General features: G+C 31.6%; 1 protein-coding gene across 1 annotated transcript; it reads right to left on the bottom strand.

Annotated features, from left to right (window-relative positions):
- Positions 1-3,120: 3,120 nt before the first annotated feature.
- Positions 3,121-18,481, bottom strand: LOC126891428 (uncharacterized). Its single transcript, XM_050660602.1, has 3 exons — positions 17,765-18,481; positions 17,403-17,703; positions 3,121-3,497 (listed from the first exon to the last, which is right to left on the bottom strand). Exons 1-3 carry the CDS (start codon positions 17,987-17,989, stop codon positions 3,121-3,123), a joined length of 903 nt encoding a protein of 300 aa, XP_050516559.1. The 5' UTR covers positions 17,990-18,481.
- Positions 18,482-20,083: the final 1,602 nt, after the last annotated feature.

Genomic DNA, 20,083 nt, shown 5'->3' with positions numbered 1-20,083 from the left:
ACAACTTTATTACAACTTTTATATTTTAAGTTTACAACACAAAATCAAGGTTTCTTGGTACACTCGCAAACTTGTCAAGAACTTCTTCATTGCTTATTGCAAAGTCTCTGTGGATTGAAAGCAACGCTAGCCCATTAAGCCTATTTTCCGAAGTGCTATTTCTCAAGTATGTTTTTAGCCTTCTTAAACTTGAGAACGATCTTTCCACGGTTGCCACAGAAACAGGCAGAACTGCTAGCAGTTTTAATAGAACATAAATGTTTGGGAAGAAATCTTGGTCACATTTTTCAAGAGAGCTTACGGCTGACTTGGGAAGATTTTCATACTTCTCTTGGCTCCACCTTTCTTTCCACAGCATGAACTCGCTTTCCACAACCTCTTTATGGGACAAATCCTCTTCATAGGAATTGAAAGCAGGTTCCAATGCACAGAAATCAGTTTTGATACAAAATTCTGGAAGGATGTTTTGTAAGGATGCAACTGTTTCCTTGTGAGACTCAAAGCGTTCCTTCAGCGAATTGCAAAAATCGTCTAGGTAAGGTAAATAAACAGCTCGGCGATAGTACTCTTCTTGGGTACTGTATGGAACGTTGTTGCGGGCTGTTTGAAGGCGGCAAATTCTAGGAACCTCCTCTTTAATCTTAAGTTTGTCAGCCCGCTCCTGTATTTGACTATACAGGACTTTAAAGTTGTTATCGGCATTTTCCCTTTCTTTTGAAAGCAGATCTAAGACATTCGAAACATTTTTCACAGCCTGTGTGAGATCTAAGTTCTTTTTTTGAAGATTCTCAGATAAGTTATGTGTTTTAGACAGCATATGGCTCAAAACAAAAGTATTTACAAGAAATTGAAATTGAGTGATAGAACTACCTAGAGCGTGTGCCTTAGGCGCTGAGTCACTTGATTCTTCTTCAATTTTCAAAAGGGAAAGACTGACGGGTTCCAATAGTTCCTTAAATAAAAGCACCGAGTCATGCCTCTCCACCCATCTTGTTTCACATAAAGAAATAAGTTTCTTTTTCTTTTGTTCAGGACAACATTCAGTAATGGTTAATTTTAATACTTCAGTTCTTTTGGCTGACTTATGGAAGAATGCGCAGACTTCTTTAATAACGCCCATGCAATTTTTTATAGAAGGTATGTTACTTGCATCTGATAAACATAAGTTTAGGGTATGTGAAGAACAGTGTGTGTACAACGCTAGAGGCAGTTTCTGTTTGATGCACGCTTGCACCCCTCTGAAGGGCCCTCTCATCGTGGAAGCACCATCGTACCCTTGGCCTCTCAATTTGTTCAGGTCAAGCCCTAAGCTTGACAAGGTATCCAAAACTGTGTTAGCTAATGCTGACCCAGTAACGTCATACACTGGAAAAAAGTCAGGAAATCTTCTCTGATTTTATATGATGAGTCGTCGACATACCGTACACAAAGAGAAAACTGTTCAACTTGACTAATGTCAGTTGTTTCGTCTGCCAAAACAGAGTAAAAAATAGATTTTCTGACATTTGTGACAATCTGACTTTGAATCAAATGACCAAACGTGCTAATCAGTTCATTTTGAATAAAAGAACTTGTGTACATACTCTTACCACCACTGCTCAATAATTGAAGTTTTAGATCATTGTCTCCACTGTTAGCCCTGTATCTGAGCAAAGATCGGAAATTTCCATCATTTTTTTTCTGGCTCTTCTAAGCCTATTCGTCCACTGTCACGGTGGCCTCTTAGTGCTATTTGTTGCCTCCCGCAAAATCTTATACTTTCTATTATAGGAATAAGCTTTTTCCTGTTTTCTTTAATATCTATTAATATCTATTATTCTTTGAGCATTTAGTTGATTGATAACACTCTCCGATTTTTTAGTTACAACAGATTTTGTATTTTGAGCTACCAAAATTGATCGTTTGTGATATGTACATTTTTCGTGTTTACCAAATACTTCTTTTGCCTTTTTCAAATTAGTGAAAGCCTTATTTACCAATGCCCCTGACATTTGGTGGTCTCCTTTTCCTACAGTTTCGGAGTGAGAAAATATTACGCAGTATTTACAAAATGACCCAGATTTTTCCTCGGAATATGCTAACCACTTAAATTCTTCTAGCCATTTCATTTGAAAAGATCTAGCATGGTTTGAACTAGAAATAGTAGGAAATTTATATCCAATCGGAGGTTTCCAAACATTTTCTAACAGTGAATTTTTTTCTTCATTTGTTAAGCTTTGAGTAGAGTTGATTTGACAATAGTGTCCAATATCATATTTGTTTGCTCTTACTTGTAATAAGCCTAACTGGTTACGGTCCTCTGCTACTGGAAATGGATCGGTGCTCGTAGTAGCAACAACAGAAGACGCAGCATCATTGCTAACGGCACAGTTAACTTCACTAGGTTCACTTACGTTTAGCCTTTTCGTAAAAAAGGTTTCAATTGAAGCTTGTCTCTTCATAACGAAATGAGCTGAACTATATAACAACGGATAACAACAAACGAATAACAAATAAAGCAAACTCAACACCACTTAATTGCAGTTTGTAACTGACGCTTCTCTGAAAACAATCAACACAGCATGCGCCGAGAACGTTCCGCACAGCGTTGCCATATCGCTAAAATTAAAGCGGTAGTAAGTAAAATGTACTGGCTCCGTTAAGAACGACTCTGAGCAAAGTTGCCGTTTAGGGAGATCCCAAAAAAGGAAGGGGAGAATAATGCACGGACGTAAGTGAGGGGTTACCATAATTAGCACCTACTTCCGAGTCCGAGCTTTTTCCCCTTTTTCTTGTTTAATGTCTTAACAATTTTTCTATTACATATTTTTCAAAAATTTTGGAATTCATTTGACAATGATAATCTCCACTATAAAATAGTAGTGTAGGCTCTATAAACCAGTTATGCTCCTTGGATAAATCCTTCCGAACAGCCAGCATGCACAACAAACAGTATATATCAATCTCCATAAAATCAATCAATCTCCATCCACTTCAATATTTTGTGTTAACTTGTATTTTTTAACTTCATCAACCATTTTTCATTTATTTATTTTTATTTCGGGAGGGGCCCGGGCCCCCTCGGCCCCCCCTTATATTCGCCCTTGATTTACCATGCTCTTTAAGGTTTAATAGAGCATATCACACAACAGCAAGATATTTGCATACAGCTCTATATCCTTTGCCAGCAATGCATTCACACGATGCTTCAGTAATACTTCCGTCCATGGAGAGGACCAGTTTAACATAATAGGTAAGGGCTTTGGTAATTTCACTGTTGACCTGTGCTCGGTAAAAATGATGCTCCTCTGTTTTTGATTCCACCATATCTAATAAAACATTATTTTTCATCATGCTGTGGACTGCAGCACATATGCTCATTCCTTCGGCTAACTTATAACTACATAGAAAGTAGTTGCTTATGTCCACGATATCTATTGGAGGAACTTCCGAAGACTGTTGAAGACTCGTGAAATGCACATTTGGTGGCCATAAAATCAGGGTTGGCAAAAACCAAACTTAAAAAAAAACAAAAAAAAAAACAGGTTTAAATCAGGTTTATTTGATACAAAGTATTATAAGTCTAAATACTTTCAAAATGAATGAAATATTTATAAAATAATAGTAATAAACAAGAAAACAATGATTAAGACAACTTTTATTTTTATTTACATAAATTAATATAACAAAAAAAACGTCAAACATAAAAATATTCAAAATTAAGATTGAAAACACAAAAATATAATTTATCTTCATTTTAAGCAGATGTATTAAACATTTTAAATAAAAAAAAATTTGGAGGCTTTTTCTGTACCCAACCCCTGTAGTTTCGACTGCACTAGCCCAAACGAAGAAAAAATTCTTTCAACGCCAGCTGAAGACGCTTGGGCTGTGTGTAGTTGTTCGATAACATTAAAGATATTATTAGTGTCAATACTTTTGTGGCTTTTTCACCACTCAATCGGTGTCACTTTTGAAGTGACACTGTTTTCAAAAAAATGTTTTTGAAAAGGTACACTTTTTGTCTAAAACTACAATTATTGGTAAAACGTCAATTTCGGGATACTTTTCTTTTGCGAAGTCCAGTGCCTTTGAGGTTTCTTCCTGTGTTAAGTCGTTAGGAGATTTTTCCCTTGGGTCAAGCAGATATGACAAAAAATATGCTTCTGTCCTCAAAAATAGGGATTTTTAAATCACTGTAAATACTGAGATAAACCAAGGGGCAATCGCTATAGTTCTTAATGTCTTTGACTGGAATCGTTCTAGGATCGCTATGTTGCTGTCAGATGCTGTAGGAGTTTATGTTTTAATGATAGTGGTGAGTTACTTCCCAGTAGCCAGTAGCGTTTTTTAAGTACAATTCCCAGTTGTTTACGTTTATTCCAGATATGTTTTTTCCAAGTTAACCTTCTGTCTAGATACAATCCCAAGTACTTGAACACTATCTTTTTTGATATTAGATGGTTATTGTAATATATTGATGGTGTGTCACCTTGGCATTCTGTGAAAGTTACATTGGCTGATTTTTCGTCGTTTATTTTTATTCTCCATCTACAAGCCCACTTATGTGTTTTGTTTAATCTTATTTGTAATGTGGAGTCGCAATTTTTTTGACTTGTTTTTTTGACTTACTTCACTAGAAGTTCTGGCTGGTCTATCGTCTAAGTGGATCTCATTTTCAGATTCTAAGAATTGTTTTGCAATCTCTGCTTCATTATCGATTTGGTTATCGTCTATATCACTTAGTGGTTCAACCTTAGGTGTTGATGTCAAGGTTTTCACTTTTATAAAAAACCTATAGCCAAAAAGCCTTCTAGAGCAGCCCGATCTTGTAAAAAATTAGAGAATGACTGCTGTTGTCATGTACACTTTTCCACGATGTCACATTTTTCTTTAAATGGGATAATATTTTCATAGACTTTTTATCCTCTTTTGTAACAGATATTTGACTTCTTGCTACCTTCATTGTGGATTGAATTACACTATACATAGCATTCTCAAAGACTTGAATTTATAGCAGAGTATTACCATTACAGTATATTTTTACTTATAATTTATCTCTAGTCTGTAGATATCATTAGTCTTTTTGCTCTCTTAATGTTATTGTGACGGTAAGACTGTTGATAAAATAATTTATGTATTGTGAAAGGTCACATGTTATAAGCGCTGTGCTATCATCTATTTTTTCAAAAGTTATCTTAAGGTAATTTTTAATTAAGGTTTACCCATTTCTAAAAATACATGTCGATAGTACTTATCAAGGAAAAAGAGGCGGATATCGTCTAGACTTGTTTGAAATAACCTTGTATGTATTCGGGAATTTCCTGCAACAAGTCTGGTAATACAAATTTAGTATCTTGATAATGCAATCATGCTTCTTAATGTATCATTATCAAAATAATTTTTCAACTGGCGGTTTGGAATCTAATTTTATATTTGAAGTTTAAGTGGATAATGCTTTAAAGTTTGCCATTTTTTGCAAAGAATTCTGAAGTACAACTGAGAAAACTAATTTATTTTAACTAGGATACAGTACTACTCAGGCTTATAGTATGAAACATTTTAAAATATACACTTAGACATTAATAAAAAAATATTTTCCAACTTTGTATTTTTTTCTGTCGTTGAAAACATTACCTCTTCAGTGTTTTTCTTTATGGCCTGAAAATCATTTAGTACTTTTATTGGTTTGATTCGCCTCGGATTGGAACTTTTTCTAAATCTCTCCTTATCTCAAAAATGACTTCCCATTTTGAACGAGACCGCTACCTTTTATGCTATTCGAAGTATTTAATAATTCGAAAATTTGGATAAAGGAAAAATTTGGGAATGGTTTAAAATTTTGTCATGAATTCTTCGATAGAGAAGGTATGAATTTACCAAGGTTATATCGATAAAGTGATAAAAAAGGCAAAGTAAAGCACTTTTTGTTTTTAGTCGGATGCGATATCGCCCAAGAAAGCCGTCTAATAAATCTACTCCGCTCATGCGCCAATTGTACTGTAACAATGAAAATAAAATATAAAACAGTCAGTAATAATAAATGGGGACATAAAATACTTTTAATAATATTCGGACAATCAAGCCCCAAATATTTCTTCTTCTTTCTGTCATATCTGGCTATCTTTCGTGGTGACCCTTTTGGAAGTATAGATGAGAATGGCTGAATCCCAACGTAAGTAGACGCTAATCTTACATTTTTGGTATCCTTCCAATGTATTGTGGTTATGTCAACACCATATGCAGTACAAGTATTCACTGGATTCTCATATTTTTAAATCAATAGCTTGTTTATCTTTGTTAGAATTAGGAATTCTGTTACGACGAGTAGTGCCAAGTGCATATATATCCCATGACTTCTTAGATAGACTAGTAGTGGTAGTGACGTATAGAAATTATCAAAGTAAATTGTATGTTTCATAAAATGAGGAACTGCTTTTGCTAACCTGACAACGACATTGGACGTTGCGCCCAAATCTGGTTCCCCTGGAAGGACAATGTTAGCACCAGTATAAACTTCGAATCAGTATGCAAACCCATAGGAGGCACCAAAGAATAAAAAGTTTCATTCACCACTTGTGGGGTTTATTCTGGCGTAGTTGCGAACTCATCTTCGTTGCGCACATTTGCTCATCTGCACACAAACGGGACCGTTTTGGTATTGAATCAAAACGATCATTGAGGTGATCAATGATCGGTCGAATTTTGTAAAGTGAATCATTCCCCGGTTCACTGTTTTCTTCAGCAAAGAAACGTCATTGAAACTTACGTGCTTACGAGTTGCGAACATTTTATTAGATGTTTTTTTTGGTAAAAATTTGATATAAACGGATTTGCCAAAAATGGCCTATTTTTTCCTAAAAGCCCAAAAAGGGCAAATTTTCATGTTTTTGATGTGGCAAATTATAAAAAATGCATAAAAAGTATGAAAAAGACAAAAAAAAATTAAAAACTGTAAATTATCATAAATCGACAATACAAACAACTAATAATATAGTAAATTATCAAAGGTAATACCACGAGTCCTCTAAATTTTATCGATAATTTTTTTTGTTTTCACGAAAACTTCTTTATTTGGTAAAATTACGAAAACAAACCGAAATGGATAAAATCACTCGTCCTTTAAATAAAGAAGTTTAAGTATGAAAACGAAAAAATTTATCAAGCAAAATTTAGAGGACGAGTGGTATTTGAAAAGATTATTTTGTGAACCAATATGTATTATTAGTAAATACGGGCATATGTGAAATATTTTTAAGACAACTAGGATCAATGTCTTAAGTAGGTTATAGATAAATTATTTTATATTTTTAAATTTAGGGTACCTTAAGTTTTATCAGGGAAGAGACTGTTTTATCAAGGAAGAGGCTGTTTTATCAGTATTACACTCAATGATTGGCTAGAACGACGCGTGGTGATTGGCTGAAAAAGCAAAAACGTCAGAATTTGACAGGTGAATAAATAATCAGAATAATATTTAATGTAATCAAAATATTGTAATTATCAATAGGTTTTTGATGTTATTTATTTATATTCATTAAGTTGCACATCAGAAAATTCCAAAATTACAGTTATGCGCAGTACTCGAGTTGTTGTAGATATGCGCACTGTTGCCACATTTAAAATTTATTTTTACGGAACAAAGACGTAATCGCATATTTTTTGTGCCTTTTTCATACTTTTTATGCATTTTATATAATTTGCCACATCAAAATCATTAAAATTTGGCCTCTTTTTGGGTTTTTAGGCCAAGTCCAAAAAAAATTATTACCAAAAATTGTAATTATCAATAGAATTTTGATGATAATTATTTAAATACATTTAAGGTGTACGATATTTGAATATTTTTTCGAGATATTTGGCACACGTATTCGTAATATAATAAAGAATGGCGGTACAGAGCCCAATTTGAAAAATATATTAATATGTGGAAATTACTCTGTAATTAAATACAATATTAAAAAAGCGAGCCTGTACCGCCATTAAGAAGAACAAAAAAATACACTTTCTTCAAATAAACTTTTTTATCCGATGCCTAGATTTTGTGTCATTTTGGAACTACTAATGAATTAAAAAAATTTAGTAGTTCCAAAATGACACAAAATCTAGGCATCGGATAAAAAAGTTTATTTGAAGAAAGTGTATTTTTTGTTCTTCTTAATTGCGGTACAGGCTCGTGTTTTTAATATTGTATTTAATTACAGAGTAATTTCCACATATTAATATATTTTTCAAATTGGGCTCTGTACCGCCATTCTTTATTATATTACGAATACATGTGCCAAATATCTCGAAAAAATATTCAAAATTACAGCCGCAATCTTGGAACGCGTTTTTGCTACTGTTTCCTCTTAACACCCCGTGATTAACATAAAACTTGATCACTTCATCTTTGGTTTTGGCCATGTATCCAGCTTCAAACACGCCGATGTTACATGGTTCAACGCACGCCATTTTTTATGCTTAGCTCTAACACGGTACATGGTATGAACAAGAAAGAACGAAAAGGTCGCGTTGGTTAGCGTCGGTAACGCTAAGCCAGTCCCCTTCTACCGCCCTTACTTAAGGGATGAAAGCATCGTTGCCAAGTTTAAAATTTTCCCAGAATTATTTCCATACCATATTATTTTTGTATACCCCATATTATAAATGCAAATGCAGAAAGATGTTAAAACCAACAATTTTGATTATTTTAAGTTCAAAACAGAACCATAAAGCAATCTTCGAAAATAATATTTGCGGCAATATATTATAATTGCCTATTTATTGAACAAAAACTATCTGTATTTCCTTGTTTCATTTTTGTTTGATCTTAGTACCAATCCTATATACCAATCCAGTGATGACGAACTTAGTACCAAGTAAACACCTTGAAATACAAAATGAACAAATAGAACTGGTAGACAAATATATATATCTGGGTCACGAAATTAAGATAGGTAAGGACAATCAAACAACAGAAGTATCCAGAAGAATAATACAAGGATGGGCAGCATACGGAGCTCTTAGGGACATTTTTAAGAGTGACATTCCAACTAACATGAAGAAAAAGTTTTCGACCAATGCGTGCTACCAGTGACGAGCTATGGTGCAGAAACATTATCGCTCACAAAGAAAAACGCACAAAAACTAAGAGTAGCGCAGAGAAGAATGGAGCGATCAATGATAGGGGCCACTCTGCGAGACAGGATTAGAAACGAAGATCTACGAGCTAAGACCAAAGTCATAGACGTCATTGAAAGAAGCTGTAACTTAAAATGGAAATGGGCTGGACACGTTGCCAGAATGAAGGACGGAAGATGGACTCGCAAACTAGTTAAATGGAGACCAAGAGCCGATAAACGTAGCAGAGGAAGACCACCAATATGATGGCAAGACGACTTACGAAAGACAACAAAAAACTGGATACAAAAAGCACAAGATAGAACACTTTGGAGACAAACAGGGGAGGCCTATGTCCAGCAGTGGATTGAGAGAGGCTGATGATGATGATGATGATGATATTGTTTGATAATTTATGTGGCAACAGCGCAAATAGCAAATTGAAGTTAGTTGCAGAAGAATTATAATATTATTAATGAAAATATAACATAATCTTAGTAGCCTATTTCTTAAAGATCAAACATAACCCAACCAAACCATTCAAATAAACAATATTTATTTTTAATTAAACAAACTTTCTATTTTCGTAATAAATGAGACGAGCTACGGCAGCCAAGGCCAAGCAAATCGAATGAAATAAGAAGAAAAAGACAAAAAAGAATGAAACGAGCATTATGTTTATGTTTGAATAAAAAATAAAGCACCTTCCGTCTTTGCACAAGAAATTAGAAAATTTTTTAAATTAGGCAACATTGCAGAATAAACTGTCATCAATCCATTCCTAAGTGATCTGCGCATACTGTCATGGCGGCCATAATTTGAAATTTATGTGAAAATCTCACATTTTTAAAGGAGATAAATACAAAAATTAAAGCCGAGCGCAGTTAATTGTTCATTTTAAAATGATAAGAGGTAAGGCAGATACCATATATACAGTTGTCAGACTTGGAGCAGTGAGTCAACAGTAAATAATTACCGTTATTTTACGTCTAATAGCTTCAAAAGCGTGTTATCCTCAACATTGCTCCACAGTTAGATATCGGTACAAAGACATGTAAATAAGGATACCCACACATTAGGGATGGGAAAAACCTACCGGTTTAAACCTAAAACCGGTTTTTTTACTTTGCAATAACCGGTTTTACCGGTTGTTTTTTTGTCCCGGTTATAACCGGTTTTTTCTTTTTAAAGTAAAAACCGGTTATTCGGTTTTTACGGTGATTAGGATTAGGTGAGGTATTATTTCGGATCCCAATCATAATTATTATTCTCAAGTAATTATTCCAAACAAAACCATAATTCAAATTTTATTTTATTTTATAAAATACAGAAGCAAACTGAAAGTGCAATCTCACATCTCCCAGAAGCAATTATTAAGTTTTATTATAATATTTCCTTGAAAAGGTATTTGTAATCATAATATTTACATAAGAAATGTCTGGTTGAATTAGATGCACACATCATCTATTTTTCACACTTAACTCTTGGCATTGAAAGTGGATGAATGACTTTTTCTGATTACCAAAAATAATGCTCCGACTGTGAATATCGAATTACTGATTACGAATACGAATCTCCAAGAATTTCGCTACGTTTTCAAAACGATACACTCGTACAGGAAGTATTAAATTAGTTAAAATGTATCTATTCTACAAATATACAAACGTGTTAAAAGTAATACATGTTCTTTCGATAGTACTAATTTTGATCATATTAATATCGAGTCGAATGGATTATCGCAAACTAAAGTGTATTGTAAATGTAACTTTGTAACCTATTGGATTAAAAAAACCGAAAACCGGTTTTTCCAAAAACCGGTTTTTTTTGGCCGGTTATAACCGCTAGGTTAAACCGTAAGCAAAAAAAAACCGGTATAACCGAAAACCGGTGTTTTGTCAAAAACCGCCATCCCTACCACACATTGCCTAATTTCTAAAGTAACGTTGAATAAAGTGTTGATATTTGTCAATTATGCGTTCATATTTGTGCTTGTAGCTATATGTTCATATAAATCATCTGTACAAAATAACTGAAACACTGATATGGTGTTTTTAAATCTCTAAATCTGTGTGGTAAATCTTTGTTACCTTGAAACACCAACTGATTTGTATGAATAAGATGATAAAAGAGAAAAATATAATTGATCAGTCATGTCATACTAACATAAGTATAGGGTACTTGTATCGAAATCAAATAAAATTATTTAGGGGAGTGCATTTAGATTTTCACTTCGGAAAAACTCAAACAAGATAAAACTTTTTGTAATTTCATTAAGAAATGTTTAATAAACAACATATCAAAAAGTTCTACTCGAGAAGTGGGTGCTTCATTTTTTATTAAACAAATGAACAGCGAAGTTAGATGTTTTTTTAAATAACTCCGAAAATATAATTTTTAGAAAAAAACTGACTTGACCATTGAAAAATTCAGAAAATTTTACGAAAAAAACCTTTTATAAAGATTTTTCTAAAATTAAATCTCTAGCTTCTGTAATTTTTTATTTATAACGCTAAAGTCACCCTTCTCACACACATTGGCGCACTGTAAACTAGCGTTGGAAGAAGTGCACGGTTGAGTTTTTTTAATGTAATTCTTTAACTAATGGATCAAAAGAAATTTTACAAATTGGACATGAAAGAAGATGAAATAAGCTGTCCTATGGTTGCAATAAAAAGAAATAAAATGTATGGACATAAGTACGGTGTGGGCGGAAAGTGAGCCTTACAGGAATTTTGTTTAAAAATGATTTAAAAATGTGTAACTAATACAATTTTACTTATAAAACTCTCAAATTTGCACAACTTACCTCTCAATCATCTTACTAAACGATGTTTCATTAAAAAAAAATCTCAAAAATTTAATTCAAATAATACGCTGTCTCAAAAAATGTAATTTTTGAAAACTTCGTAGTTTTACAGAATTCCCAACACTTTAAGACGGTATTACTCAAGTTTGAATAAATCTAATACAATTTTTTTCGTTTTTTTAAAGCTTAGGATGTAGTCTTTAAAAAACACTGAATTATTTTAGTTTAAAAATGAAATAAACAATTTCTTTTTGAGAAAACTAAGGAAGATAACAAAAATGTAATACAAAAACCGAAAATTACCAGCTGAAAAAATGTATATACAGAGTGATCAAAACTTTTTTCTGTAAAACTTACCTAAAATATATTTAATAATAAGCTTCAACAATAATAAATTTTCAACAAAAAAAAATTTTTTTAGCTCTTATACAGTATGTCTGCGTAACTTGGAACCTATTGATAACTTTTTCAATATCAGTTTTACGAAAAAAAATTATTCCTTATAAAATACTATGCATCGTACATATCATAAGATCCAACCATCAAATATCCAATTTTGTTAATTTTGTACGAGGTATGTCAAAAATATGAATTTCACTCAAGAGTAAAGTACCTTTATATTTCACAATATCGAAAATTTTTATAAAGAAAAGTTGTTTGGAATTAAAAACTGGTCCAATATGCAACTATATCCTTCTAATCGAAAATTTGATTTTTTTTTAATATTGTTTCAAATTAATTATACCCAACATCATTAAATTTTCACTTACTATTTATGATAACTGATTTATTATTAATTTTATGAAGAAAGTTATTCGTCATAAATAGCTGTGCATGGTCTAACACTTAATATGCAAATAAAAAATATTATATTTTATCAATATTATACGAGGTAATAGTATGTAAACAAATTATATTTCGCGCAATAAATATGTACCTTTATAGTTCACAATATTTCGATTAGAAGAGTGTAATTGCATATTGACACATCGTTTTTAGTTCTGAACAACTTTCCATAATAACAATTTTCAGTATTATGAAAAATATAGGTATTTTACTCCTAACTGAAATTTTTATTTATTGACATATCTTGTACAAAATTGATAAAAATTGATATTTTATGATTGCATTTAAAGTTTTAGAATATGCAGAGCTTTTTACTAAAAATAACTTTTTTGTGTATGATCCCATCGCAACAATTTTTTGAATATTGAAGAGATAGATTTTGAATAATTTGTTCTTTCTTTCTAATACATTTTAATTTTTAATATTATTGTGAAAATTATTTGTTTATCTTTTTTTTAAGAATGAAATTCCATATTTGTTTGATTGGATTTTACTTGTTTTTCATTTAAATATCCGCCATTTTGGATCCGCCATTTTGAAATTTAAAATTTTAATCTTTAATTCAGGTTCAACAACCTGTTAAAAATAAACACAAGAAATGTTTTAGAAAAATGTTCTTTTTAGAAAATACACATTTTGGATCCGCCATTTTATAGTTTATAATGTTAACATTTAAGTTAGATTTATCAAAGCTCTCAAAAATAAATATATGTAGAAATAAATACATTTTGTAAAGAAATTATGATTTTACAACTATTTTTTAAGTTATCCGCCATTTTGGATCTGCCATTTTATAATTTAAATTATCATAATTTGATTCAGGTTCAGCAACCTCTCAAAAATATCCACATATATGTAAACAAACACGTTTTATAAAAAAAATCTGATATTACAACTGCTTTTTAAGGATTTTTACAAAAAAATCCGCCATTTTGAATCCGCCATTTTGAATTTGCAAATTGTAATGTCAGATTCGGTTTCAGCATAATCAAAACTAAAATAAAAACATTTTTTATCAAAATAAAATGTTGAATTCACCCATATTCTTAACATTATTTATTCAAAACAATTGTTATTGTTTAAACAATTAATACACAATTAGCGGCGAAATTTGTGAGTAGAACTTTTTACTTTAACATATAAACTAACAAAAAAAGTTTTAGAAAAATATAACCTTGTTTGATTTTTTCCGAAACATTGTATCTTTTCGTTCTAATTGCACTCCCCTAATTTAAGTATTTTTTTCTTATAAAATCATTATTGTTTCCGTGTTATGAAAAAAATATAATAAAATCAACATAATTCTGAATTATCATTATCTTCAGCAGCGGCAGCTGTGGCAGAAGTTGGGACGTTCTGAAAAAACTCCCAGTGAATTCTGAGTATTGCATCCGAGGAGCAGAGCGACAACAAATCACGTTTTTTAAGTGGTGGCACTCCATCAGGTTTATTGGTGGGGATGATATATGGTTTTTCATAAGCCACTCTCGTTCTATTTCTTTGAATATTTATGACATTATAATTTTCGTCAAAATAAGACTTCTTATACCTTATTTTGTATTTTGTGTGGTCTTTCTGAACTCTAGAATTTGTATTTCGCTTCATTTTACTTTGTCTCCAGCTTCATTTACATTAAAATGTTTCTCCATTTTTTGTGCATCACATCACCCCCAGTTTGAGTATGCCAAACTATTAAGAACTTGTGGGTTATGCTTTTTATTGGCAAGTTTCGACAGCAATATAAAAACAAGCAAGCAATAGACTTGTTTTTGTTTTTACCCGGAAAATTATCGGAGTAAAATATGTGCTCATATTGACCTGCATGGTTCTTTAGATACTACCAAAGACACGTACCTATTTCATTAACACCTCTGCTTGCGATACCTTCGTGCAACAAAAAACTATAGCCATGTTTGTGAGAAATATCAAATATAGTGAAGTGGTAATATGATAGGCGTCTAATATAAAAAAATCACCCCGATATCCAGTTCTTCTTCTTTTAGTGCCTATTCGTTTCGAATATTGGCGATCATTCTGGCTATAATTATTTTATTAACTGATGCTTTAAATAGATTAGTTGTTGTGGAGCACCATTTCCTCAGGTTCTTTAACCATGATATTCTTCTGGCAAAGGATTCATTCTTCAGTTGGTACTGACAAAACTGATTGGAAATCGAAGCAACAAACTACAGTGCTGACATCTTCCTTTGAATTCTTGATATCCAACGCCTTCTCTAACCGTGGTCGTGCGCTGATCGACTGGAGTTATAATTTGCCAATTTAAATGTAATCGTTTCTACTCCTTGATATTAATATACCAATATAGCACATTAAAGTTTTTAATAACAATACTAAAATTAAATATTGCACTTTACTCAAAAAAGGACGAGATACATAACGCGGTTTTTTATATGAAAATGCAATGCAAAATATACAATATGCAGTGCAAAGGCTAGGTTTTTTTGGTAAAATAATACGAATTGAATGTAGAATAGCTAAGCGTTGGGCACTTATAGCTACGCCATCTGAGACACCAAAAAGATAAAATTAATTTTTTAGTGAGTTTTTTTAGATAGGTAATATAATCATAAAATGTTTTGTTATTAATACAAGTAATTTTTGTTATTATTTACTGATCATTAGGAATTTTGACTAAGCAATTTTAAAAACGATTTGAAAAATAGCATTTCAAACAAGATACTGCTTTTTTATTTTCTCTCAAAAAATAAAACAAAACTTAGTGTTAAACATATATGTTGCAACATAAAAAAATATTTCTGAATTAAAACTTGCGGCTAGCATATTGGCTTCCGCTGAGGGGAGCTTTTGAAATATTCAACTTTTACCCTTTTTAATTTTTTGTTAGGAAACATTTTCTTTGGGTAATAATTTTTATATTGGAGGATGTAATAGATGTGGATGGAAAAACCAAATTGATTTTCTATTATAAGCTATACAGGGTGTTTCATTGGGAAAGTAACATACGCTAACTGTAGAAAGAGGACACTTAGGCGATCTCAAAAATACCATACTTAATGGGCATTACTCCATTAATAACAGAGATACTGGATGTTTTATCTATTTTGCCATTTTTTTATTTGGTTCATAACTTTTTAACCACACCGTATATTTATTTTATATTTGGCACGCAAATATCCTTTAACACGTTAACTGCCGGTCCATTCTGGGTAGGCTTTCACCAGGAGCCGCTTACTGTTTTTGATACAAAGACGTTTATTTATTAGTTTCTGGAAAAGTCCGAATAAAGTAAGTATTTTTAAACTAAATGCACATATATACAAGAGGGGTTGGTGGTGAACGCGCCAGAGCGTCAGTGGCGCTCGACTCTAGTATTTGTATACATACGCCGTTCGACGCGCTGGTGCGTTTTGTAAATAATATTGATAAAAATCAGTAGGAACATTTATTTACTAATACAAAACAAAACAAGAAATACAAAATAACATAAATTATAAGTAAATAAAACAACATTAAACTTTGTGGGATATTTGACAGCAATCCAGACAAAATCCAGGGGTATCGGGACAGGCTTTGCATTCGTAAATTGTATCTTTACGAATATTTTGTTGACTGCAAGTTTTACAGCGTTTTCTCATAACTTTTCCCTTTACATCCTTTACCTCTCGTTTTGTTACTGAATGATCTTTTGGAACAAGTTTGGCTTCAGAATTAATAACTTTTAAAAGGGATTTAACGAGTTGTAAACGAAATTCGTAAAGACCAATCTTTTTTCCAGAGTACTTGTTGTATAGTATGTGGGCATTTATAGCCATCATCTGTATAACATGTATAAATATTTTTGTTGGCCATCGTACAGTTTTTCGTTGACTCGGATAATAGGCAAGCATCTGGTCTTGCCGGTCAATACCAGACATATTTTTATTATATCTGATAATAGGCTCTGGTTTTATTACATGTTGACCTCTTCTTGTTGTAACTTCTTGTAAAGTGTTTTGACATTCTGTTGTTATATAGTAAACGTCCCTTTTATCCTTCCATTTGCCAACTAATACCCCTTTTCGGCAACGGGCAATTGTTGCACCTTTAGCAAGTTTTTCTTGCCTTACTTCTGCCGGATTATTTTTACGGTCAATTCTAAGAGTTCCTGTGCAGTAAGTGGAAAATTCAAGTAAATTTTTAGCTAAATCAAAGCTGTTGTAAAAATTGTCCATGTAAACGCAATGGCCTACATTTAGTTTCCCTTCTAAAAGGTGCAAAACCACTTTATTAACATGTCCTTTTCCACCTGAATCGTCAAACATTCCAGAATAAACTAAAAATTTTAAAATTAGACCATTTGGTTCGGTCAACATATACAACTTAATCCCATATTTATGTTTTTTGTTTTTTAAGTATTGTCTAAAATTAAGTCGTCCTCTGTGTAATACCATTGACTCATCTAAGCTCAAATTACGATCAGGATAATAAACTTCTTCCATTCTCTTATTGAAAAAGTTTATCATCGGTCTAATTTTATAAATTCTGTCTTCAGGTACTTGTTCTCCCTCTTCTGGATTATTATTAAAATGCAAACATCGCATTATGACCATAAATCTGTTCCGGCCCATAAAAGTGGAAAAAATTGCATTAGCAAAAAGAGGATCTTTCTTTTTCCAATAATCCTCAATCCTAGGCAACGAAATATGACCCATGTGTAGAACTAATCCTAAAAAGACTAGCAGTTCTTCGAAAGTCAAAATTTTCCAATCGAAAATCCTAGAATGTGTCGCCCCTGCATTAGATAAGAAAATGTGCTCGGCATACCTGTTTGTCTCATCACATACTTGCTGCAAACATTCATCTGTAAGTAGCATCCGAAAAAAGTCAACTGGATTATTATCGGAAACTTCTACTAGTAACTCTTGGTGTTTTAAAAAAGGAAAATTTTTCATACCATCAAAATTTTCTTTCCATTTATCGCTTTCATCAACATCAACGAGTAGATTAGGCTACAATTAAATAATATGTTTTAATAAAAAGTTAATATTTGCATTTAATTTTGTAACATACCGTATCTTCCGTATCCTCAATAAGTGCTGTAGGTAAAGTATTTTCAATTTCATCCTCAGATTCTGGTAAATATTCACTGTCTGAATCAAGAAAGTCACTAAATTCTTCATCGCTTGTTTCTAATAATCTCAAAAGTTCTTCCTCTGTTAATTTTTTTTTCATATCTAATTTTATTTTTTTATTTGAATTTGAGCCACTTTGTAAAATATCGTCAGTGTTATTCATTTTTGCACTTCCGTATGCTTACCCTATGCCATTCAAATATAAAATAACCAAAGGAGATGTAAAAGAACTCAAATAACATTTAGGGGAAACACCGAAATTATCGGGGTATTACCAAGCTTTACGATTAGCGACTCTAGAAAATAGGGGAAATACCGAAATCTGGGAATGTTTAATTTTTACACGGTTAGTAATCCGATAAATTAATAAGCATTTGCAGAATTATATGTGCTATTACTGATATTTACACTTAATACAAAGCCAACAGATATACACATCCTATCGGGACAAAAAGTCGTAAATCGAAAAACCAAGAACAAAATTAGAGAATTGATACCTCTAGTTACCTGCCTTTAAAATATAAAAAGCCCTGTTGTAGCGCCAGTGAAATAATCCAAGATAATAATCGATGAAAGTCTGAACGCGCGAGAGCGTCGTCGGCACCTAGCTAAAGTCATGTATCGACGCGCCAGCGCGTTATTGGCATTGAACGTGTTAAGGTGTACAATAAATTAATTTATTTACAAATAAAAAATCCAGGTCTGGATTAAAAAATATTGTAAAAATGTTCCGACCCCAAAAAACTTAATTTTTTTTTACATGGATCTTTTAGTTGAAAACAGGATCAAAAACTAAATTTAGAGGTATACGTTAAATTTTCGGAAAAATGATTTTTCTGGTCAAATTTTAAATTTGAATTCTGAAATTATGTGAATTGCGAGAGCTCTAAGTAGAAAAAAAATTAAATACAACTTACAACTTGTTAACCGCACTGTATATTTATTTTATATTTAACACGTGAATATTCTTTTAGGTGTCCAATCAATTATTTTATTTACAATTATAAAAAATCCAGGTCTGGTCTTGTAAAACTGTTCCGACCCAAAAAACACCCTGTATATTAATTTTTTTTAAATGGATTTTGCATTTGAAAAGAGGATTAAAAACTAAATTTAGTGGTATACTTTGAATTTTCGGCAAAATGATTTTTCTGATAAAATTTTGAATCTGAATTCTGAAGTTATGTCAATTGTGAGAGCTCTAAGTAGAAAAAATTAAAATGCGACTTAATTTTAATTAATACCATTATTTAATCTAAATTGGTAAAATGTTAAAATATTTCAGTGTTTTTTTATTATCTGTGACAAATAGTTTATGGCGAATATTCATCTTTAAATAATGAATAAATAATAAAGAGTCAATAAAGAATACAACACTTTAATCAACAAAGTATCTAAAAATTATAACAAAACAGAGAAAATGTGCAGCATAACTATTCAAAACTAAAGTACTTATTCAAAATTACCACCATCAAAAATTATTGTTATGTGTCAAAATGTTAATATTTTACCAATTTAGATCAAATAATGGTATTAATTAAAATTAAATCATATTTTAATTTTTTTATTTACTTTGAGCTTCGCAATTCACATAATTTCAGAATTTAAATTCAATATTTTTACCAGAAAAATTATTTTGACGAAAATTCAAAGTATACCATTAAATTTAGTTTTTCAGCCTCTTTTCAAATGCAAAATCCATTTTAAAAAAAATTAATATACAGGGTGTTTTTTTGGGTCGGAACATTTATACAATATTTTTTAATCCGGACCTGAAATTTTTTTATTTGTAAATAAATTAATTGATTGGACACCTAAAAGAAAATTCGCGTGTTAAATATAAAATGAATATACAGTGCGGTTGACAATTTGTAAGCTGTATTTCAATTTTTTTCTACTTAGAGCTCTCGAAATTCACATAATTTCAGAATTTAAATTCAAAATTTGACCATAAAAATCATTTTGCCAAAAATTCAAAGTACACCACTAAATTTAGTTTTTCATCCTCTTTTCAACTGAAAAATCCATTTAAAAAAAATAATGTACAGGGTGTTGTTTTTGGGTTGGAATATTTTTCAATTTTTTGTTAATCCGGACCTGGATTTTTTACAATTGTAAATAATTTAATTTATTGTACACCTTAAACGATATTTGCGTGCCAAATATAAATTAAATATACAGTGTGGTTAAAAAGTTATAAACCAATTTAAAAAATGGCAAAATAGATAAAACACTCAGTATCTTTGTTATTAATGGA

Source organism: Diabrotica virgifera, chromosome 9, assembly GCF_917563875.1.
Source record: "Diabrotica virgifera virgifera chromosome 9, PGI_DIABVI_V3a".
NCBI classification, from domain to species: Eukaryota; Metazoa; Arthropoda; class Insecta; order Coleoptera; family Chrysomelidae; genus Diabrotica; species Diabrotica virgifera.
Note: the sequence above shows the minus strand (reverse complement) of the source record. Positions and strands in the feature narration are given on the sequence as shown.

Excerpts from the sequence above, each read along its gene's own strand:
- LOC126891428 (XM_050660602.1), bottom strand. The coding sequence starts at position 17,989 with ATGAATAACACTGACGATATTTTACAAAGTGGCTCAAATTCAAATAAA. Across the intron at positions 17,704-17,764 it reads TTGAGGATACGGAAGATACG|CCTAATCTACTCGTTGATGT; the intron begins GTATGTTACAAA and ends ATTTAATTGTAG. Across the intron at positions 3,498-17,402 it reads AGGATTAGTTCTACACATGG|TTTGGTTTTTGCCAACCCTG; the intron begins GTCATATTTCGT and ends TTTTTTTTTAAG.